The 24,872-nt window shown below is 40.1% G+C and overlaps 1 protein-coding gene across 1 annotated transcript in view; it reads right to left on the reverse strand.

The window, feature by feature from the left end:
• Positions 1-24,872, reverse strand: part of LOC133631219 (cell adhesion molecule 3-like) — a 378,223-nt gene that overhangs the window by 60,995 nt on the left and 292,356 nt on the right. Inside the window, exon 6 of the mRNA XM_062023378.1 lies at positions 23,565-23,702. Coding sequence (XP_061879362.1) covers positions 23,565-23,702 — 138 coding nt within the window. The remainder of the gene's footprint in view (positions 1-23,564; positions 23,703-24,872) is intronic.

The following is a 24,872-nucleotide window of genomic DNA, read 5'->3' on the forward strand; positions in this document are numbered from 1 at the left end:
CTTTATAAGTTAACCGTTAACCGTATTGGCATGTGTTGCAATGTTAAGATTTCATCATTGATATATAAACTATCAGACTGCGTAGTCGGAAGTAGTGGCTTTCAGTAGGCCTTTAACAGAAGTGTAGATAGAACATGTTAAAAGAGAAAGTACCGTATTTTTCGGAGTATAAGTCGCACCTGCCTAAAATGCATAATAAAGAATGAAAAAAACATATATAAGTCGCACTGGAGTATAAGTCGCATTTTTGGGGGAAATGTATTTGTTAAAACCCAACACCAAGAATAGACATTTGAAAGGCAATTTAAAATAAATAAAGAATAGTGAACAACAGGCTGAATAAGTGTACGTTGTATGAGGCATAAATAACCAACTGAGAAGGTGCCTGGTATGTTAACGTAACATATTATGGTAAGAGTCATTCAAATAACTATAACATATAGAACATGCTATACGTTTACCAAACAATCTGTCACTCCTAATCGCTAAATCCCATGAAATCTTATACGTCTAGTCTCTTACGTGAATGAGCTAAATAATATTATTTAATATTTTACGGTAATGTGTTAATAATTTCACACATAAGTCGCTCCTGAGTATAAGTCGCACCCCCGGCCAAATTATGAAAAAAAAACTGCGACTTATAGTCCGAAACATACAGTAAGCAGATATTAACAGTAAATGAACAAGTAGATTAATAATGCATTTTCTACCACTTGTCCTTAATAATGTTGACAAAATAATAGAATGGAAAATGACACAATATGTTACTGCATACGTCAGCAGACTAAATTAGGAGCCTTTGTTTGCTTACTTACTACTAAAAGACAAGTTGTCTTGTATGTTCACTATTTTATTTTAGGACTAAATTGCAATAAGAAACATATGTTTAATGTACCCTGGGATTTTTTTGTTCAAATAAAGCCAACAATGCCTTTTTGTGGTCCCCTTTATTTAGAAAAGTATCGAAATAACATTGGTATCGGGACAAAACTACTACCTAATTACTTATCTAACTAAGTATCAAACTACCTACCTAACTAACTGTCTACCTGACTAATTAAGTACTAAATTAACTACAAATATCTAACTTTGCACTTTTGCTCATGATGGGGATAAAAGCCATGTTGTCTTGCAATGTGACACAACGTTGATCTGGATCTGCACTAAAGTACAAAATCAATGTGTGATTTGTTTTTGGGCTTGGTGAAGTACACACACACACACACACACACACACACACACACACACACACACACACACACACACACACACACACACACACACACACACACACACACACACACACACACACACACACACACACACACACACACACACACACACACACACATTGGACGTCCATTGCAGAGCTTTGGAGACAGAGGGCGCTGTTCCGCCGGAGCAAACACGAGCTAATTCTTCATGGAGCCGTAGCAGATGGTGAAGGTGGTGCAAGGGTGCATGGCAGAGGCAACATGTTTACTGTGTTGGCTGAGTGCGAGCACGAGTCCTCAGACACCGACGGCGAGCGGGGGCAGGTCAAAAGAGACACGGCCGCCATTAGGACCCATGTGAGAGCTCGCCCATGCCCAGCACTCTCCTCAGCCAGAGAGGAAAGAACGAGTCCATTTGTCTTCTCTTGACATCTTCTCCTTCGCCGGCTGGCAGCTTATACCTTGGCGTTTATGAGCAACAGAAGAGCGGCAGGTTCTGAGCTGGGCGCAGAGCTGGCTGACGCTGGGCGGCCCCGTGTTAGACCTCATCCTTTCATCCCAACCTCCGCCCGGGCCTTTTATTGCCGGATTGGGCTCTTATCCCCGGTGACATTCCCGCCTCGCTATCGCCGCCGTGTTGCTTTCAGTTGCAGATGTGTCGCCGCTCAGAGGGCGCACACTTGCACACACACTTGCACACACACTTGCGTGCTCGCACACACACACACACACACACACACACACACGACACACACACACACACACACACACACACACACACACACACACACACACACACACAACCAGCTTTATTTAAAATTGGAACCCTGTCAACACTCCACCTTGTGTCATATCTACAGACAGTCAAATTCAATTCAGGCAGGATTTTGAGGTAAAGTGTCATACCAGGTTCAGATTATGAAACGCTTACATGACAAACGTCACACACCGACAAGAGCTCCCTTCGGGGCATTTGGCTTTTTCTTAGGCCTTTTTGTAACTTCCATCCTCTAACGATATCGCCTCAGCGGGAGATAAAAAGTGAAGTTTCCATGGACTCATGAAGACTAAAACTACTCATTTACTGGAGACATGGCACAGGATGAAGTTAAAAGTACAAACCCCGTTTCCATATGAGTTGGGAAATTGTGTTAGATGTAAATATAAACGGAATACAATGATTTGCAAATCCTTTTCAACCCATATTCAGTTGAATGCACTACAAAGACAACATATTTGATGTTCAAACTCATAAACTTTTTTATTTTTTTGCAAATAATAATTAACTTAGAATTTCATGGCTGCAACACGTGCCAAAGTAGTTGGGAAAGGGCATGTTCACCACTGTGTTACATGGCCTTTCCTTTTAACAACACTCAGTAAACATTTGGGAACTGAGGAGACACATTTTTGAAGCTTCTCAGGTGGAATTCTTTCCCATTCTTGCTTGATGTACAGCTTAAGTTGTTCAACAGTCCGGGGGTCTCCCTTGTGCTATTTTAGGCTTCATAATGCACCACACATTTTCAGCGTGAGACAGGTCTGGACTACAGGCAGGCCAGTCTAGTACCCGCACTCTTTTACTACGAAGCCACGTTGATGTAACACGTGGCTTGGCATTGTCTTGTTGAAATAAGCAGGGGCGTCCATGGTAACGTTGCTTGGATGGCAACATATGTTGCTCCAAAACCTGTATGTACCTTTCAGCATTAATGGTGCCTTCACAGATGTGTAAGTTACCCATGTCTTGGGCACTAATACACCCCCATACCATCACACATGCTGGCTTTTCAACTTTGCACCTATAACAATCCGGATGGTTCTTTTCCTCTTTGGTCCGGAGGAAACGACATCCACAGTTTCCAAAAACAATTTGAAATGTGGACTCGTCAGACCACAGAACACTTTTCCACTTTGTATCAGTCCATCTTAGTTGACCTCAGGCCCAGCGAAGCCGACGGCGTTTCTGGGTGTTGTTGATAAACGGTTTTCGCCTTGCATAGGAGAGTTTTAACTTGCACTTACAGATGTAGCGACCAACTGTAGTTACTGACAGTGGGTTTCTGAAGTGTTCCTGAGCCCATGTGGTGATATCCTTTACACACTGATGTCGCTTGTTGATGCAGTACAGCCTGAGGGATGGAAGGTCACGGGCTTAGCTGCTTACGTGCAGTGATTTCTCCAGATTCTCTGAACCCTTTGATGATATTACGGAGCGTAGATGGTGAAATCCCTAAATTCCTTGCAATAGCTGGTTGAGAAAGGTTTTTCTTAAACTGTTCAACAATTTGCTCAGGCATTTGTTGACAAAGTGGTGACCCTCGCCCCATCCTTGTTTGTGAATGACTGAGCATTTCATGGAATCTACCTTTATACCCAATCATGGCACCCACCTGTTCCCAATTTGCCTGCTCACCTGTGGGATGTTCCAAATAAGTGTTTGATGAGCATTCCTCAACTTTATCAGTATTTATTGCCACCTTTCCCAACTTCTTTGTCACGTGTTGCTGCCATCAAATTCTAAAGTTAATGATTATTTGCACAAAAAAAATAAAGTTTATCAGTTTGAATATCAAATATGTTGTCTTTGTAGCATATTCAACTGAATATGGGTTGAAAAGGATTTGCAAATCATTGTATTCCGTTTATATTTACATCTAACACCATTTCCCAACTCATATTTGTGATTGATAAAAACTTGATAAAACCTTCGGCGGATCAAAATCCACGACCAATAAAAACGCAATAAACGGGGACGGAATTTGACCCGGCAAATATAAACTAAACAAAACACCGGCGGATTGGGATAATCGATAAAATAGGTAAAATATGTCAATGCGTTAAAAGACACAAAAAGTGCGTTAACGCCAACACTGATCTGTAAATAGGATTAAATACCACAAAATAACATTAAGGCCACACTGAACAAAGTATAATTGTAGGTACCAATTTCAAGGTTCTCGGGTGGAGTGCCATCTCCGGGTTGGGGAGGAGTTCAAGTACCTCGGAGTCTTGTTCACGAGTGAGGGAAGAGTGGATCGTGAGATCGACAGGCGGATGGATCCGTGCAACGTCTTCAGTAATGCGGACGCTGTATCGATCCGTTGTGGTGAAGAAGGAGCTGAGCCGGAAGGCAAAGCTCTCAATTTACCGGTCGATCTACGTTCCCATCCTCACCTATGGTCATGAGCTTTGGGTTATGACCGAAAGGACAAGATCACGGGTACAAGCGGACGAAATGAGTTTCCTCCGCCGGGTGGCGGGGCTCTCCCTTAGAGATAGGGTGAGAAGCTCTGCCATCCGGGGGGAGCTCAAAGTAAAGCCGCTGCTCCTCCACATCGAGAGGAACCAGATGATGGTGGTTTGGGCATCTGGTCAGGATGCCACCCGAACGCCTCCCTAGGGAGGTGTTTAGGGCACGTCCGACCGGTAGGAGGCCACTGGGAAGACCCAGGACACGTTGGGAAGACTATGTCTCCCGGCTGGCCTGGGAATGCCTTGGGATCCTCTGGGAGGAGCTGGACGAAGTGGCCGGGGAGAGGGAAGTCTGGGCTTCCCTGATTAGGCTACTGCCCCCGCGACCTGACCTCGGATAAGGGGAAGAAGATGGATGGATGGATGGAATTCTAATGCATAACTCAGTCACAAACAGAGGTGGAGAGGCTTGTGTGCATTCGCAACCATGAGTGTTATAGACTTATTCTTGTGATTACTTATTTTCTGTATGTATTTTTTTTCCCCCACTGCTCTTATTTTAGTTCACTTCTCTGGCCTGATTATTGTCTCCCTCACTTGTCCCTGATTGGCAATCTGGGCACACCTGTTTTGGGTTTCCAATCAGGCATCTTAATATGTTAGCCCTGCCCTTCAGATAGGGCTGGAGTTTTGATTTGTATTTGACTTGTCAGCTTTCCGTGCCGCAACACTAACGGATACATAAGGCTACCCTGGTGTCTCCAGACCTGGGGCCTCATGTAATAAGAGTTGCATGGATTTCCTACTAAAAATAGACCAATGTTCAAATCCAGAAACATTGTACACAAATAAAAATTCAAATGTATTAAAAGTGTGCGCACATTTCTTTTTTACTTTGCAATCAGCTTGAAATTGACCGCAGACGTGTGCGTGGCTGGGGACGCCCAGACCCCGCCCAGGCTCCAACCCCTTATAAATACGCAAATCCTATTGAGAGTAGCCATGTGCTTGAACTCAGCACGGTCTGACCAATCACAAGTCAGTAGGAGGTGCTTTCTGTTCATGATTTCAGGGAACGACAGAGCGATTGTAAGCCTGCTCTGAAAACTGAACACAGGCTAAAATGACAAAATAAAATTATGTGCATGACCTAAATTGACTTCGGGAAAATAGTGCTGTATCTCGTAAAACTTTAGAAGAGGCGGGTGACTCTGATGACCCCTAATATAAATATAATTTGTGTAATTTACAACAAAATGTGTTCATACATTAGACAGGTTAGAGCAGGGCTGTCAAACGTACGGATCAGGCCCGCAAACAGGTTTTATCCGGCCCGCGGGATGAGTTTGCTAAGTATAAACCTCATGTTGTATGCTTGCATGTTCGAAATAAACTCAAACTCAAACTCAAACCTGAAATTTTTTAATGAAAGAAACTGCTGTTCTAAATGTGTCCACTGGATGTCGCAATAGCAATTCTTGTATCTTTGTAGATGATGCTATATATGTACAAAATAAACCACATGATGTTAGAACAGGCCTGGGCAATTATTTTGACTCGGGGGCCACGTTTAGAGAAAAAAATGTGTCTGAGGGCCGGTATATCTATTTTTAGGAACACTAATACAAAACCTCACAATAATGTCTGATTGAATGCTAAAAACGTTATGACAGACCGCCTTAAAAAACGTAATGGAATTTTCAATTTTTCTATGAACGATAAAATACTGAATACTGACAAAATATGAATGCCACACCTCCTTTCGATCGACATATTTTACAATCAAGTGAAACGCGACAAAAATGCAACAAACAGTGAAATATGAACGCGAAGGGTACAAAATAAACCCACCTACAATCTGATATATCTGACTAAGCTTTAGAACTTTGTTGTGAAAATCTCCTTCCGCGTCTGTGGAAACGCTTCTCGCCCACACTGCTTGGTGCCTCGTCTGAGCTGCTGTGACGTAGATTACCATAGTAACTAATTAGATGACCATAGTAACTGGTATATCAGCCATAAGCGCAGATTCCAACCATTGAAATACTTTGTATAGTTGAAGACTTACGGTCATTAGAAAACATCACTGCACATCATAATGGCAGCCACACTTTCCATCTTAAAGATCTAAAAAAAATTATTTGGGAATGTCCAGCGGGCCAGATTGAAAAGCTTAACGGGCCTTAATTTGCCCAGGTCTGGGTTAGAACATCAGTCGAGGAAATAACATCCTGTAATTTTATTTTGATATGATTTTTTATCTTGATAGATTGAAAATGAACACCAATGAGTTGACTGATGAACATTATCACATCATTTATTCAGAAATAATAAATAACGACCAATAAAGATAGAATACTATTAACCGCAACATGTAAGTGTAAAAATACCCAACAACATTATGATTTGTACATTTTCAGAATGTGCTTGTTCTATTTCTAAACAAAGAAAACAATCTGAAGTTGTCTTTATTTTTAAGTTTTCGTGCCGTGATTTTACCAGTCCGGCCCACTTGGGAGTAGATTTTTCTCCATGTGGCCCCCGATCTAAAATTAGTTTGACACCCTTGGATTTAAAGACCTACTGAAAGCCACTACTACCGACCACGCAGTCTGATAGTTTATATATCAATGATGAAATCTTAACATTGCAACACATGCCAATACGGCCGGGTTAACTTATAAAGTGACATTTTAAATCTCCCGGGAAATATCCGGCTGAAACGTCGCGGTATAATGACGTATGCGCGTGACTAAGTCAGAGTAACGCAAGTTATGGTACCCCGTAGAATCCTATACAAAAAGCTCTGTTTTCATTTCATAATTCCACAGTATTCTGGACATCTTTTGCAATTTGTTTAATGAACAATGAAGGCTGCAAAGAAGACAGTTGTAGGTGGGATCGGTGTATTAGCAGCGGACTACAGCAACACAACCAGGAGGACTTTGTTGGAGCGCTAGTAGCTAGTAGCGCTTCAACATAAAAGTAGGTGACAGTGTCATCACCAGGAAAGATGAGGTCACCTACCTAGGTTCCATTCTAGAGGCTAACCTTTCCTGTGACAAAATGGCAACCAAGGTAATCAAAAAGGTTAACCAACGAACGAGATTTCTCTACAGAATTTCCTCTCTGGTCAACAAAAGCACCTTGAGGATTCTGGCGGGAACTCTCGTTCAACCCTTTTTCGATTATGCATGCACCTCCTGGTACCCTAGCACCTCCAAAACCCTCAAATCTAAACTCCAAACATCTCAGAACAAGCTAGTCAGGTTACTTCTCGACCTCCACCCCAGATCCCACCTCACTCCTACCCACTTCTCTAAAGTGGGCTGGCTCAAGGTGGAGGACAGAGTTAAACAACTTGCACTGAGCCTAGTCTATAAAATCCGCTACACCTCCCTGATACCGAAGTACATGTCAAACTACTTCCTTAACGTAAATGACCGCCATAACCACAACACCAGGGGGTGCTCCACTAACCACGTTAAACCCAGATTCCGAACTAACAAAGGTCTTAACTCATTCTCTTTCTATGCCACATCAATGTGGAATGCGCTCCCAACAGGTATAAAAGAAAGGGCATCTCTATCCTCCTTCAAAACCGCAATAAAAGTTCACCTCCAGGCAGCTACAACTCTAAACTAACACCCTCCCCGGATTGCTAATAATCAAATGTAAACAATCAAATGCAGATACTTTTTCTTTTTCTTATGCCTTCTGATCTCTCTCTCTCTCTCTCTCTCTCTCTCTCTCTCTCTCTCTCTCTCTCTCTCTCTCTCTCTCTCTCTCTCTCTCTCTATGTCCACTACTTGATGTCCATACCCCCCCCCCCCCTCCACACCCCTGATTGTAAATAATGTAAATAATTCAATGTGATTATCTTGTGTGATGACTGTATTATGATGATAGTATATATGATAGTATATATCTGTATCATGAATCAATTTAAGTGGACCCCGACTTAAACAAGTTGAAAAACTTATTCGGGTGTTACCATTTAGTGGTCAATTGTACGGAATATGTACTTCACTGTGCAACCTACTAATAAAAGTCTCAATCAATCAAAAGCCGCGCTAGCCGCGCTAGCCGCGCTAGCCGCGCTAGCCGCGCGCCTTAACCTTGACTTCCTACGTCTCCGGGCCGCCAAACGCATCGGGTGAAGTCCTTCGTCCTTCTGCCGATCGCTGGAACGCAGGTGAGCACGGGTGTTGATGAGCAAATGAGGGCTGGCTGGCGTAGGTGGAGAGCTAATGTTTTTAGCATAGCTCTGTGCAGTCCGGTTGCTAAGTTAGCTTCAATGGCGTCGTTAGCACAGCATTGTTAACCTTCGCCAGCCTGGAAAGCATTAACCGTGTATTTACATGTCCACGCTTTAATAGTATTGTTGATTTTCTATCTATCCTTCCAGTCAGGGGTTTATTTCTTTTGTTTCTATATGCAGTTAAAGCAAGATGCTATCACGTTAGCTCGTAGCTAAAGCATTTCGCCGATGTATTGTCTTAGAGATAAAAGGCACTGAATGTCCATTTTGCGTTCTCGACTCTCATTTTCAAGAGGATATAGTATCCGAGGTGGTTTAAAATACAAATCCGTGATCTACAATAGATAAAGGAGAGAGTGTGGAATCCAATGAGCCAGCTTGTACCTAAGTTACGGTCAGAGCGAAAAAAGATACGTCCATCGCTGCCTCTCAAGTCCTTCACTGTAACGTTCTTCATCTACGAATCTTTCATCCTCGCTCAAATTAATGGGGTAATCATCACTTTCTCGGTCCGAATCTCTCTCGCTCCATTGTAAACAACGGGGAAGTGTGAGGAATACTAGCTCCTGTGACGTCACGCTACTTCCGCTACAGGCAAGGCTTTTTTTTATCAGCGAGCAAAAGTTGCGAACTTTATCGTCGATTTTCTCTACTAAATCCTTTCAGCAAAAATATGGCAATATCGCGAAATGATCAAGTATGACACATAGAATGGATCTGCTATTCCCGTTTAAAAAAAAAAAAATCATTTCAGTAGGCCTTTTTAAATGTCCTAGTATGTGGTTCGATGCGATCTTTCACATTTAAATATGCCAATGCCATCAAAAAGTATACCAACGACTTTGACTATTGTTTGATTACTCAATGTATTATTAAAACACAGAAGGGGACTGTCACAGCCGTATGTGACATAGAGTCGGCCCCCTCCACTGTTCCTTGTCTCGTAGGTGCCAGTGTGCCGCCACCGGCTGCTGCCCGCTCGACTGTGCAGGAGTCAAAGAAACACAATGTAACAGCAATGGGTGGCAACTCAATCCACTACCTAATTTAATAGACATTCTCACAAATATGAATATGAATATGAAGCGTTAAAAAGTACACCGGAGAAAAAGTGAATTTAGTGTCCTTGCCACAATAGTTTTTTTGTTGAAATCAAATGCTGGCAAAGACCTAAGGACCACCTCTCGGTGTGGCCAAAGTATCCACAGCCTGTATAATTGTGCGTACGTGAAGCACGATGCACGTTTGGACGTCAACGTCAGTTTTGATTAGGGATGTCCGATAATGGCTTTTTGCCGATATCCGATATTCCGATATTGTCCAACTCTTTAATTACCGATACCGATATCAACCGATACCGATATATACAGTCGTGGAATTAACACATTATTATGCCTAATTTGGACAACCAGGTATGGTGAAGATAAGGTCCTTTTTTGAAAAATGAATCAAATAAAATAAGATTAATAAATTAAAAACATTTTCTTGAATAAAAAAGAAAGTAAAACAATGTCAAAACAGTTACATAGAAACTAGTAATGAATGAAAATGAGTAAAATTAACTGTTAAAGGTGAATGAGTGTAAATGGGGGAGGGAGGTTTTTTGGGTTGGTGCACTAATTGTAAGTGTTAGAGATGTCGGCCGATATATGCGTTAAAATGTAATATCGGAAATTATCGGTATCGGTTTTTTTATTATCGGTATCGGGTTTTTTGGGGGGTTTTTTGGGTTTTTTTTATTAAATCAACATAGAAAACACAAGATACACTTACAATTAGTGCACCAACCCAAAAAACCTCCCTCCCCCATTTACACCCATTCACACAAAAGGGTTGTTTCTTTCTGTTATTAATATTCTGGTTCCTACATTATATATCAATATATATCAATACAGTCTGCAAGGGATACAGTCCGTAAGCACACATGATTGTGCGTGCTGCTGCTCCACTAATAGTACTAACCTTTAACAGTTAATTTTACTCATTTTCATTCATTACTAGTTTCTATGTAACTGTTTTTGTATTGTTGTACTTTCTTTTATATTCAAGAAAATGTTTTTAATTTATTTATCTTATTTTACAAATTTTTTTAAAAAGTACCTTATCTTCACCATACCTGGTTGTCCAAATTAGGCATAGTAATGTGTTAATTCCACGACTGCATATATCGGTTGATATCGGTATCGGTTGATATCGGTATCGGTAATTAAAGAGTTGGACAATATCGGAATATCGGATATCGGCAAAAAGCCATTATCGGACATCCCTAGTAAGTGTATCTTGTGTTTTTATGTTGATTTAATAAAAAAAACCAAAAAAAAACCACAAAAAAACGATACTGATACTAAAAAAAACGATACCGATAATTTCCGATATTACATTTTAAAGCAATTATCGGACATCTCTAGTTTTGATACATCTCAACTTTGCTGTGAAAAGGGCGTACGCCATGTTTTTGTGCGTAAGCAAGCTTAATACTCGAGGCCCCAGGTAACAGAAAACCAGATCAACCAAAGTTCAGAAGATCTCTTGAAGATGTACGTGTCAGAGGGGGAGCAGATGCTGCGTTAGTCCATCATCTCTTGGGCGCCCACATGAAGCTTAAGCTAAGACGGAACTGGGCAGGGAGAATCAGCCAACGACAGAGGTTCACTGATCTAAAAGACCAGGCTTGAAGATTTTGGAACCAAAACTTTCTAATAAGGCTAAGGGTAACATGAGGGAGGTGTATACTTAACATCAAAAACCTCTCAGGCAGGCTTTGCCAGCCGGAGAGGCCAGTGAGGGACAAGGTAGGGAAACATATTCCAGGTATAGAGCAGCAAACGCTAAGATGGGCTAAGCATTTTGAAAATCTCTCTAACAAACAATCTCCATCAAACCCGGTAAACATCCAAACAACCATGAGCTCTCGACATTTTTCTGGATTACTCACTTTGAGTTTGGATTACGGAATTTTCGGATAGTTTTTTTTGGAGAACGACCCTTGCAAGATTGTTGGTGCTTTTGGATTTCAGACTGGATTTGGTCGAAGCTACGTACGCTAGCAGAGCGGAACCGTGCTAGCTGCTAGCCGACCCTTGGTTCGACATCCCTCTTGGTGCAACAGCTGACTTCTCCATCGCGGTGCGGACAAGGAGAGCACACACCATGAATTGATTTAAATTCACGGCTTAAACAAGTTGAAAAACTTATTCGGGTGTTACCGTTTAGTGGTCAATTGTACGGAATATGTACTGTACTGTGCAATCTACTAATAAAAGTCTCAATCGATCAATCAATCAATCAAAAAAAAACACACACAGCGAGCAAGATACTTGGGATCGACCAACAATGACGGAGGTGAGGCTAGCGAGAGGCGGGCTAGCAGCAGAGGGTGACGGTCCCGGAGCGAGTGGCGGAGGCGAGGCCGCCTTCAACCTACAAAGGCACGGCGAGTGACAGACAGTGGAAGCCCGACCAAGCAAGTAACAGCAGCGACTACGGCAGCGGGTTCTAGCGAGAAGCACCAACGGCGACCCGGTAGCGACTCCGGCAGGGGGGCCAATCGAGAGACTCCAGCTGCGGCCCGTGAGCAGCTCCGACAGCAAGGCCAAGTGAGCAACAGCAGCCAAACCAACATGGGGCCAAAGAAGGCGCTCTCAGTGGAGCAGAACGAGGAGATTCGGAGAGCTTTGGAGCTCCTGACGGCATCCGTTGTCAGACAGCAACAATATGGAAGTAGAATTGTCTCACATCAACCTATATACAGTATATTAAGATGACATTAATACATATGCATATATTAATAAACGTACAAATACAAATGTGATATAATAAATGAACTTGTGAATGTAATGACTCTTGAAAGAATACGATTTATAAACTCTGCAAGTATGAATAAATGGGAACAAACCTGGAAACCTTTACTGACATATATTGAATCATAATTTAGACATTTAAGAAAAAACAAAACAAAAAAAAAACTGTCATCTTTTTTGTAGGTGTATTCATTTTTTATTATCTTTATTATTTTCTGTATTGATCCTACATTATTGTTTGTTTGTTTGTTTTTTGTTACTTCTGATATGGCCTTCCCACGGTTTACTTGCTTATTTATGTATTTATTTTTTGTGACTTTTTATTTTGTATTGTTTTACATCTGATCAACTTCTGTGACTTTCCTTTTCTTTTTTAAGTGTGAACGGTGGAAAGGCCCTCGAGAGGTGATCTTGGGATCACTTCCTGGGGATCCTTGGTGCAGAGGAATGTTCATCCATCTTGCTATGGTCTGGATAGCCTGCTGATCCTGAGCCAGAGCGGGATGGATGGATAAATATATACAATATCTGGGTATCTTTTCTAATAATGTTTATACTGTAAACCTTGAATTGTTGGAGTTTAAGTGCACCTCTCTCCTCAAGTGTGCATGTGAGTGGGTATGAGTGGATGTGTGATTGTATGAAGGTTTTGCGTGACCAAAGTATGACTGTTAAATGTGATTTTAACTGTAAAATTCAATAAAAATATTTGGGAAAAAAAAAAAAAAGTGATATACAAATAAATAATTTGTATAAATAAACGCATATTTATAAATCTATTTTTGAGATTTGAAAATATATACAAATGAAATGTATGATATAAAAATGTGACATACAAATAAATCAATTTAGATAAATAAACATGTATTTGTAAATATATTTTTGAGATTTGAATATAATTATGTTTGATTGTGTATTTGTATTTGTATTGAATTTGCATATGTGGATCGCTTTTTTTGCTTTTGTGTCGATGAGACATTCCTACCACAAACCAGATGCACAAATAAACGTGACCAAATTTGAACGTGGAGTTACACACTCCCCTGAACAACCAGCAGAGGGCACTGCAGCCAGAGCGGTCTGGGTCACAGACATGTTCAGACACTGGCGAACCAATCAGAGGCACACTAGAGAGGGTCATATAGTGGATTAAATGGATGGGTAAGTAATAACTAGTATTGATAACTGTTTCAGGTGTGGTGTAGTAGTACCATGGTTGTATCTACTAGATAGTTTACTCAGTCACTCAGCTTTTACAGGTGTTGATGTGACAACGATGTGAGACAGTTCTACTTTCATACAACAACAACGATTTTTACAGCTGGTAGAGGAGGTAAGGATTCTAGGAGCCTAGAGTGACGAGAAGGATCGACAGGTGAGGGAGCTGACAGAGAGTAGCTGAATTATAACAGTTCTCTCGCATGAATGATGTCATCGTCACCATACTCCAACTCAGGCCCTGCACGTTTGCTTGAGCGGTGGCCGCCGACAATGAAGAGGAATCCGGAGAGCTACAGGTCAGCTCAAAAGAACAGCAGGTAGCCGAATTCATAATGTGAAAGGGAGTAAAACTGGACACGGACAACATCGAAGCTGGTCATCCACGACATGGGAAGAAAGATGGCTCCATACCAGCAACAATAATAATGACGTTCACAAACAGAGAATACAAAATGGCATTACTAAAACAGGTAGAAAGTTGGAAGGATCAAAATGTGTACATAAATGAACATTTGACGGAAACAAACGCTGACATTGCTAGGAAGGCACATAACTTAAAAAATAAACAAGGAAAAATTCGGCAAACTTGGACCAGAAATTGCAAAATATTTATAAAATAAATGGAACACCAGAACAAGCAGCGGTAATGATCATTCGAAAAATAGAAGAACTGGATGCATATCAATAACTACAAAAGCAAACTACAAGAAAAGGAACATGGATGACAAAAAACAAAAAAAAAACATTTCACCGAGGAAAGAATGAACATTTTTAAAAATGATCCGAGGGAACAATGTTGGGACAATGTGTACAGTGAAGATGATGTAAATGAAGCATATGATCATTTATTTCATACCTTCCTGATGCTGTATGACAAACAATGTTCATGCAAACAATTACGAAACAAAATAAAAACAATCAACCGTGGCTGACAAAAGAACTGAAAAATGCTTGCAACAAGAAAAATACATTATATCAAATATTTAGAGCACAAAGATCTGTAGAGGCAGAAAACAAGTACAACAAGTATAAGAACAAGCTAACTAGCATACTACGAACGTGTAGAAAACAATATTGCAGTCAATTACTAGATAAAAACAAAAACAACATGAGAGCAACTTGGGGAATCCTAAATAACATTATAACAAATGGTGCTAAAAAAAGATTACCCTCAATACTTTTTAGAAGGACATACAAAACATGACAATATGAAAGAAGTGGCAGGATGCTTTAATAAGTACTTTGTCAATATTCAAACCAATATAGAGCAAATCATTCCAAAAACTGGGTCAGTTAAGGACTTAAATAACACAATAGCTAGAAACCCCAACTCCATGTTCCTCAGAAACGTGACAAAATAGGAAATAATCAAAATCCCTAAAGAAATGTACATCCAAGACCTCAACTGACTGCCACGGAATAGATATGAAAGCTATAAAAAAAGTTATCGAAGGAATTTCAAAACCTTTGGCGTATATCAGTAACCTATCATTTCAAACAGGCACATTCCCGGACAAAACAAACATAGTAAAAGTTGCTTCGATTTGTAAGACTGGAGACAAACACCACTCTACAAACTACAGACCTGTTTTTTTACTTAGCGAAAAATTATCAAATAACGAATGGACAAATCTATAAACAAAAGTGGATTACTCGCAGAGAATCAATACGGATACAGAGCTAACATTTCAACATCAATGGCATTAATCGAAATAACAGAGGAAATTACCAATGCAATAGATGGTAAACAGTGTGCAGCAGCAGTATTTATGGATCTAACCAAAGCATTGGATACATTTAATCATAATATCTTAATTATAAATTAGAACGGTATGGAATCAGAGGGCAGGTCTTGAACTAGATAAGAAGCTACTTAACCATCAGGGGCCGTACTTATCAAGCTTCTTAGAGTGCCATTTTACACTTAAGTCCTGAGAATTTGCGAAATTTAGTCCTACTCTCAAACTTAAGAATAAAAGCTTTTTATCAACGTTCTTAAGTCTAAGAATCACTCCTACTCTCCACGATATTTAAGAGACCTTCAGAGGTGTCTTAAGTGGTTAGGAGTTGCCAGCAGGGGATGGCACTGAGGCGAGAGAGACGTGCGCGAACGTTCAGGGAACGGAACAATGTTTTTTTTTTTTGTGATGACGAGCAGCTGATCAAACGGTATCGTTTAGACAGAGCGGATATTATTTTTGTCACAGATTTAATACTTTTCGATTCCTTGTTGATTTCTGCATGTGTCTGCAGTGGGCTAGTATATATAGAGCCACCCACACCAGTTTCAAATTAGTTGCCTAATTAATGAATTGGAAAGAAAATGTTATGACAGTAGCGTATGTGTGTGGCCGTGAGGTGAGTGACGTCAGTGAGTGTGTGGGCGATCGAAGAGAGGGAGCGGTAGCGTGAGTACCGGCGGGGACTAGTTTGTTTTGTATTATTTTGTAGTTTATTGTCAAAATATACACTCCCATTGTCCACTTAAATATTTCCAAGATATTTCTTTATTCTTAGACAACGGATTCCCTTCCGTGATTGGTCATTTCTATGGACACAGAAATGACGTCACCTAAAATTCCGTTTACGGCACATAGTAATGTCGTAATTCAGCTCTGAGTGTGACACTTAAGATTCAGTCCTACACTTCGCTGAAAGTGTGAGTAAGACGCTTGATAACTAACTTTTAAGTGCAGCTTTCAGCGAAGAATTTATTTACTCTTAAGTCAACTCTTAGCAGACTTCTTAGGAGTAATTCTAAGAAGCTTGATAAGTACGGCCCCAGGAAGCCATATGTGAAGCCAGGCAAACACACGTCTACAGAGCTGAATATATCTTGTGGCGTACCTCAGGGATCTCTACTGGGACCAAAATTGTTCAATCTTTATATAAAGTTACAAGGGACTTAAAGTTAGTATTATTTGCAGACGACAGGACTGTGTTTTGTTCAGGAGAGAAGACACAGAAGCTAATATAAATAATAACTGTAAAAATTAACAAATTAAAAAGATGGTTTGACAAAAACAGACTTTTCTTAAATCTCAGTAAAACTAAAATAAAACAAAATACAAATAGATGCAGTAGACATTGAAAAAGTTAAATAAATCACATTTTGGGGTGTAATGACAGATGAGGAAATGACCTAGCAATCTCACATAAATAATATACAACATAAAGTAGCAGGAAATATTTCAAAAATGATTAAAGCAAAATATATTCTGAACCAAAAATCACTCCATATGCTCGCTAGTGTTACCATATCCGAGTTATTATGGAGAAATATGGGGAAATAATTACAAAAATATCACTTAGAATTCTACATAATGTTGGTTATAGAGAGCAAACAAACCCTTTATTTATTAGATCAAGATTATTGAAATTTAGTGATTTGGTGCATTTGCAATCAGCTAAAATTATGTACAAAGCAAACTATAACCTGCTACCCAACAATTCTTGTCAACAAAAGAGGACAAAATATAACCTCAGAGAAAAATTTATCTTAAAATATGTGTATGCACGTACAACACTTAAAACAACAGATCGACAAGTTGACCAGATAACAACCCTGCGATTATCCTGAAAGAGTCCTTGGAGTGAAACTCACCTCTCAATGTGAATGTTATTGACTATGAGTTTGACAGTGTGCATAGGCAGACCACCTGGAGCATGTTGAGACACTATAGGGTACCAGCAAAGATTTCTAACATCATGAGGAACTTGTATGAAGGAATGATCTGCAGAGTGCTCTATGGCCAGCAGCTTACTGATGCCTTCCAAGTGCAAACTGGAGTGAGGCAAGGATGTTTACTGTCACTCGTCCTTTTCTGCAGGCAATAGATTGGGTAATGAAGACATCAACTGCCCAGAAGAGAAATGGTACCCAAAGTAAATCTTGGGCACAATTGGATGAAGTTGACTTTGCTGATTGACCTGGCACTTCTTTCCCCCACACAGCAACAAATGCAGCAGATGACCACGATCATCGCAACTCACTCAGCATGCATTGGCCTCATCAAACAATTAAATTATTCATTTAAAATAGGGACAGCACATATTCATGAAAATATATGCAATATATAAATATGTTAGCTTTTAGCCACAGGCTAATTCCTGCCTGTAGTCCCAAGACAGGTTGGTTTATACATACAATGAAACTAGGGATGTCCGATAATGGCTTTTTGCCGATACCCGATATCAACCGATATATGCAGTCGTGGAATTAACACATTATTATGCCTAATTTGGACAACCATGTACGGTGAAGATAAGGTACTTTTTTTTAAAAATAATAAAATAAGATAACTAAATTAAAAACATTTTCTTTAATAAAAAAAGAAAGTAAAACAATATAAAAACAGTTACATAGAAACTAGTAATGAATGAAAATGAGTAAAATGAACTGTTAACGGTTAGTACTATTAGTGGACCAGCAGCACGCACAATCATGTGTGCTTACGGACTGTATCCCTTGCAGACTGTATTGATATATATTGATATATAATGTAGGAACCAGAATATTGATAACAGAAAGAAATGGGGGGAGGGAGGTTTTTTGGGTTGGTGCACTAATTGTAAGTGTATCTTGTGTTTTTTATGTTGATTTAATAAAAAAAAACAAAAAAAAACGATACAGATAATTAAAAAAAACGATACCGATAATTTCCGATATTACATTTTAACGCATTTATCGGCCGATATTATCGGACATCCCTAAATGAAACCACAATAACATTCAGAACCACCACCAGAGTCAGTAACATTCAGGTAGTTCAAAAACAGGGAATTACTTTAAAAGTAATAAAACAATGAAATAGAGTTGTACGGTACACCGGGATTAGTATAGTACCGCGATACTAATGAATCATATTGGGTACTATACCGCCTCTGAAAAGTACCGGTCCGTTATCTACCGTAATTTCCGGACTATAAGCCGCACCTGGCTATAAGCCGCACCAGCTAAATTTAGGGGAAAATACAGATTGTGCCATATATAAGCCGCACCCGACTATAAGCCGCAGGGTTTTGATGTGTAATTAGCGTAGTATATAGGGGTTCCTGCTACCACGGAGGGGATTGTCGGGACAGAGATGACTGTTTGGGAACGCAAAGCGTCCCATTTATTAACAATAAATCTTTCAATCATTTAATCAAACTTTCACATCTTTGACATGGCGAACAGCATTCGTGCAGAGTACAAATAATACAACGGTGCAAAGTAATACAAAGTGCTCGCCTGTACGTTATCAAAATAACCAGCCTACCGGTATATGAAAAGTCAGTCTTTAATCATTGTGTCATCGTCTTCCTCCTGCGTACTAAAACCACAGAAATCCTCTTCGTCGGTGTCGGAGAAGAACAGGCCGTAAATAAGCCGCACCCTTGTATAAGCCGCAGGGACCAGAACGAGGGGAAAAAGTAGCGGCTTATAGTCCGGAAATTACGGTACTTCTAAATCACTAATCCTCGCCTCCATGGCGACAAATAAAGTATGTTTTCTTACAAGTATCATCCCTGCAGGACGAGGAATAGCTAAACATGCTTCACTACACACCGTAGCTCACCGCCGTCAAAATGTAAACAAACGCCATTGGTGGGTCTACACCTAACATTCACTGTAATGATACCAAGTACAGTAGCGTATCTAGTCGCTACTACTATGATTACGTCGATATTTTTTGGCATCGCAAAATCTTCTTTCGTTTTAAATTTTTTAAATATTTTTATAAACTCAGGCAATATGTCCCTGGACACATGAAGACTTTGAATATGACCAATGTATGATCCTGTAATGACTTGGTATCGGATTGATACCAAAATTTGCCCTAATCCACCATGCTGCCCTGTTCATATTATGACATTGATTAAATTACCTTATATCATTGTATTTATTTGTGTGTTCACAAAACTGTTTACTTTTGAACTAGGCCTTTAATTGACTTTTTAATGTAGCAAAGCTGGAAGATTCCCTTACTGAGGTAGGTAGACTGTTCCTCAATAAGCATCCCTCGTGAGAAAAAACACTTCTACAAAAATAGTTTTTTCGTAACAGGCAGTCTCCCCTGGTCATGACCCTCGTGATACCAGGTGTAGCTGTTCCACTTGTTCTGTTTTTAATGAAGTCATTTAGTGGGTGCGGAGCTAATCTATGTAGACATTTCTGTATCAGACAGGTGTTTTTACATTTAAAAAAATTACCAAAGTTGAGTAGATTGTACAAACCCCGTTCCCATATAAGTTGGGAAATTGTGTTAGATGTAAATATAAACGGAATACAATGATTTGCAAATCCTTTTCAACTCATATTCAATTGAATGCACTACAAAGACAACATATTTGATGTTCAAACTCATAAACTTGATTTATTTTCTGCAAATAATAATTAATTTAGAAATTCATGGCTGCAACACGTGCCAAAGTAGTTGGGAAAGGGCATGTTCACCACTGTGTTACATGGCCTTTCCTTTTAACAACACTCAGTAAAGGTTTGGGAACTGAGGAGACACATTTTTGAAGCTTCTCAGGTGGAATTCTTTCCCATTCTTTCTTGATGTACAGCTTAAGTTGTTCAACAGTCCGGGGGTCTCCCTTGTGCTATTTTAGGCTTCACACATTTTCAATGGGAGACAGGTCTGGACTACAGGCAGGCCAGTCTAGTACCCGCACTCTTTTACTATGAAGCCACGTTGATGTAACACGTGGCTTGGCATTGTCTTGCTGAAATAAGCAGGGGCGTCCATGGTAACGTTGCTTGGATGGCAACATATGTTGCTCCAAAAGCTGTATGTACCTTTCAGCATTAATGGCGCCTTCACAGATGTGTAAGTTACCCATGTCTTGGGCACTAATACACCCCCATACCATCACACATGCTGGCTTTTACACTTTGCGCCTATAACAATCCGCATGGTTCTGTTCCTCTTTGGTCCGGAGGACACGACGTCCACAGTTTCCAAAAACAATTTGAAATGTGGCCTCGTCAGACCACAGAACACTTTTCCACTTTGTATCAGTCCATCTTACATGAGCTCAGGCCCAGCGAAGCCGACGGCGTTTCTGGGTGTTGTTGATAAACGGTTTTCGCCTTGCATAGGAGAGTTTTAACTTGCACTTACAGATGTAGCGACCAACTGTAGTTACTGACAGTGGGTTTCTGAAGTGTTCCTGAGCCCATGTGGTGATATCCTTTACACACTGATGTCGCTTGTTGATGCAGTATAGCCTGAGGGATGGAAGGTCACGGGCTTAGCTGCTTACGTGCAGTGATTTCTCCAGATTCTCTGAACCCTTTGATGATATTACGGAGCGTAGATGGTGAAATCCCTAAATTCCTTGCAATAGCTGGTTGAGAAAGGTTTTTCTTAAACTGTTCAACAATTTGCTCACGCGTTTGTTGACAAAGTGGTGACCCTCGCCCCATCCTTGTTTGTGAATGACTGAGCATTTCATGGAATCTACTTTTATACCCAATCATGGCACCCACCTGTTCCCAATTTGCCTGTTCACCTGTGGGATGTTCCAAATAAGTGTTTGATGAGCATTCCTCAACTTTATCAGTATTTATTGCCACCTTTCCCAACTTCTTTGTCACGTGTTGCTGGCGTCAAATTCTAAAGTTAATGATTATTTGCAAAAATAAAAATGTTTATCAGTTTGAACATCAAATATGTTGTCTTTGTAGTGCATTCAACTGAATATGGGTTGAAAAGGATTTGCAAATCATTGTATTCCGTTTATATTTACATCTAACACAATTCCCCAACTCATATGGAAACTGGGTTTGTATTTGGAAATAATATTACAATGATGGTAAGTAAAAGGTTTCTTGTCTAAAATGTCCAAGCTTTTGTTTTTTTTTAGAGTGATTTTCTTTGTTTCAGATCTGTTGTACCTGTTAGGGAGCAGCTAGTTATACAATACCCTACACAAAAGGAAAAGCAAGCTCTTCAAAGTAAACAATAACAACATGATCCTCGTCAGGCTAGTAGGGGTGGCATTAGAGGAACTGGAAAGCTTAATCTATCTTGGCGGTGTAGTCGATAAGCAGGGAGAGACGGATGCTGATGTGAATGTTAGGATTGGGAAGGCAAAGGCAGCTTTCCACCAGCTGAAGAATGTATGCAGATCCTCTGAGCTGCCTCAGAACACCAAGATCAGAATCTCTAACTCCATCGGAAAGCCTGTGCTTCTCTACAGCACAAAAACCTGGAGAACAATGCAATACCTGTCACGGCCCGGGCGCACTCCAATGCGCATTCATCTGTGCGCTGCGCTGAGCGCACATCCAAACGCACACCTGCGCGTCACACCTGCAATCAATCAGCAATCCGCGCACCTGAAGCTGATGAGACCTTCTTATTAACTAATATACTAATACTAATAATCACTAATATTAAGTATTAGTGATATTGTTATTATAAGCGCTAATGCAAACAAACTATTTATAGCGGCGCGATCACAAGCTTGTGTGCTTATATTGACATCATCAAGTTGTACGCTGCTTCCTCGCTTCTTTAAGTTTTGTCTAGATCATAAATCATGCCTCTCACCTGGATAGTAGAAGGATGAGGGCATAATCCGACATGTGGGTACACTTTGGCAGCCAATTTAGACCCAAAACTAGCAAGAACAACACCTTCCATTTTCTTCGCAAGGATTATGAGTCATTCTCCATCTAAACAGGACTATAACAACAACCTAAAGACAGCCGACATTTTACTGTAAGTGGTGTTTTATTATGTTTGTTGGCTCACATGAAGTCTGCAGTGAGTATAAATCAGTGATGTTGTTGGAAAAATAAAAAGCGAACGTTGTAATGCGTTTTTGAAATTACCGCGTATGCCTATGCTTAAAATGAGCAAAACACGCAATTGTTATGAAGGAAAAGCACTGTACTTTTCAATGAAGATAACTTTAAACTAGTCTTAACTTTAAAAAAATACACTATACATTGCTAATGTGGTAAATGACTATTCTAGCTGCAAATGTCTGCTTTTTGGTGCAATATCTACATAGGTGTATAGAGGCCCATTTCCAGCAACTATCACTCCAGTGTTCTAATGGTACAATGTGTTTGCTCATTGGCTCAGAAGGCTAATTGATGATTAGATAACCCTTGTGCAATCATGTTCACACATCTGAAAACAGTTTAGCTCGTTACGGAAGCTACAAAACGGACCTTCCTTTGAGCAGATTGAGTTTCTGGAGCATCACATTCGTGGGGTCAATTAAACGCTCAAAATGGCCAGAAAAAGAGAACTTTCATCTGAAACTCGACAGTCTATTCTTGTCCTTAGAAATGAAGGCTATTCCACAAAATTGTTTGGGTGACCCCAAACTTTTGAACGGTAGTATATATATATATATATGATATCAATACATATGCATATATTAATAAATATACAAATACAAATGTGATATACAAATAACTAAATATTTTCTATAAATAAATGCGTATTTGTAAATATATTTTTGAGATTTGAAAATGTATACAAATATATATATATATATATATATATATATATATATATATATATATATATATATATATATATATATATATATATATATATATATATATATATATATATATATATATATATATATATATATATATATATATATATATATATATATAAGTTGATGTGAGACAATTCTACTACCATACTCCCTCTGTGGCATTTGCACACACTGGTATAGGACACACATCCAGACAGCATACACATAGTGACAAGCCAATCACAAACACAAATAAAAGGATGTTTGCATGCTTGTACACATACAACAAAAGGCCTTGTTACCCTGCCAAATGTGCACACACACACGCTCGCACGCACGCACGCCCAGACAGTCGATCGTTGCAGCATGCCTCACCTTCCAGCTCCTCGTCCCCGCGAAACCAGTGCAGCCGGGCGGGGGGTTTGCTGCCAGTGCTGGTGCAGGTCAAGGTGACCGTGCCCCCCTCCTGCACCGGATTCTCTAATCCAGAGATGTGAGGTTTGCCGGGCACACCTGGAAGGAAGGAAAGAAAGAATAAATGAGGAACTTTTCAAACCTGCAGGGGCTCACCTCGCAACCACGTGCTGCATATTTTAGCAACGTTTTGGTGTTGCTGGCTTAAGGGGGCGGTGGAGAGAAAAGTTCTCCACTGTAAAACACACTTTAGCACTACTGGCAATGAACAAGTCATTATTTATTGCCAGGTTTCTTTAAGGGTGCATATTTTAAAATGGAAAATGTACGTCGGGCAGAATGAATATGAGGCGTTAAAGGTCTTGATTCACACTTCCAGCAGCTGAGGGTGCAAACACAATGAATGTATAATGACTTCAATGAACTCTATTTTTACCTTTGCAATAGAGAAAAAAGGACCGACCATGTGTGTAATTGCTGGTACTTTAACTTGGCACAAAGATATCAGGACGTGATATATAATGCCTTTTCTAGACCAGTGTTTCTCAACCTTTTTTGAGCCAAGGCACTTTTTTTTGCGCTGAAAAAATCCGGAGGCACACCACCAGCAGACATCATTAAAAAACGAACCTCAGTTGACAGTAAAAAGTCATAACCAAGCATGCATCACTATAGCTCTTGTCTCAAAGTAGGTGTACTGTCACCACCTGTCACATCACGCCCTGCCTTATTTTGAGTTTTTTGGTGTTTTCCTGTGTGTAGTGTTTGAGTTCTTGTATTGTGCTCCTATTTTGGTGGCTTTTTCTCTTTTTTTGGTATTTTCCTGTAGCAGTTTCTGGTCTTCCTTTGAGCGATATTTCGCGCACCTGCTTTGTTTTAGCAATCAAGAATATTTCAGTTGTTTTTATCCTCCTTCTTCGTGGGGACATTGTTGATTGTCATGTCATGTTCGGATGTACTTTGCGGACGCCGTCTCTGCTCCACAGTAAGTCTTTGCTGTCGTCCAGCATTCCGTTTTTGTTTACTTCGTCGCCTGTTCAGTTTTAGTTTCGTTCTGCATAGCCTTCCCTAAGCTTTAATGCCTTTTCTTAGGGGCACTCACCTTTTGTTTATTTTTGGTTTAAGCATTAGACACCTTTTTACCTGCACACTGCCTCCCACTGTCGTCTGCATATTGTGATCACGACAAACTATTGTCGTCGTTCCCGACATCTACAAAGCAATTAGCTACCGGCTGCCACCTACTGATATGGAAGAGTATTACACGGT

This window comes from Entelurus aequoreus, linkage group LG16 (assembly GCF_033978785.1).
Source record: "Entelurus aequoreus isolate RoL-2023_Sb linkage group LG16, RoL_Eaeq_v1.1, whole genome shotgun sequence".
NCBI classification, from domain to species: domain Eukaryota; kingdom Metazoa; phylum Chordata; class Actinopteri; order Syngnathiformes; family Syngnathidae; genus Entelurus; species Entelurus aequoreus.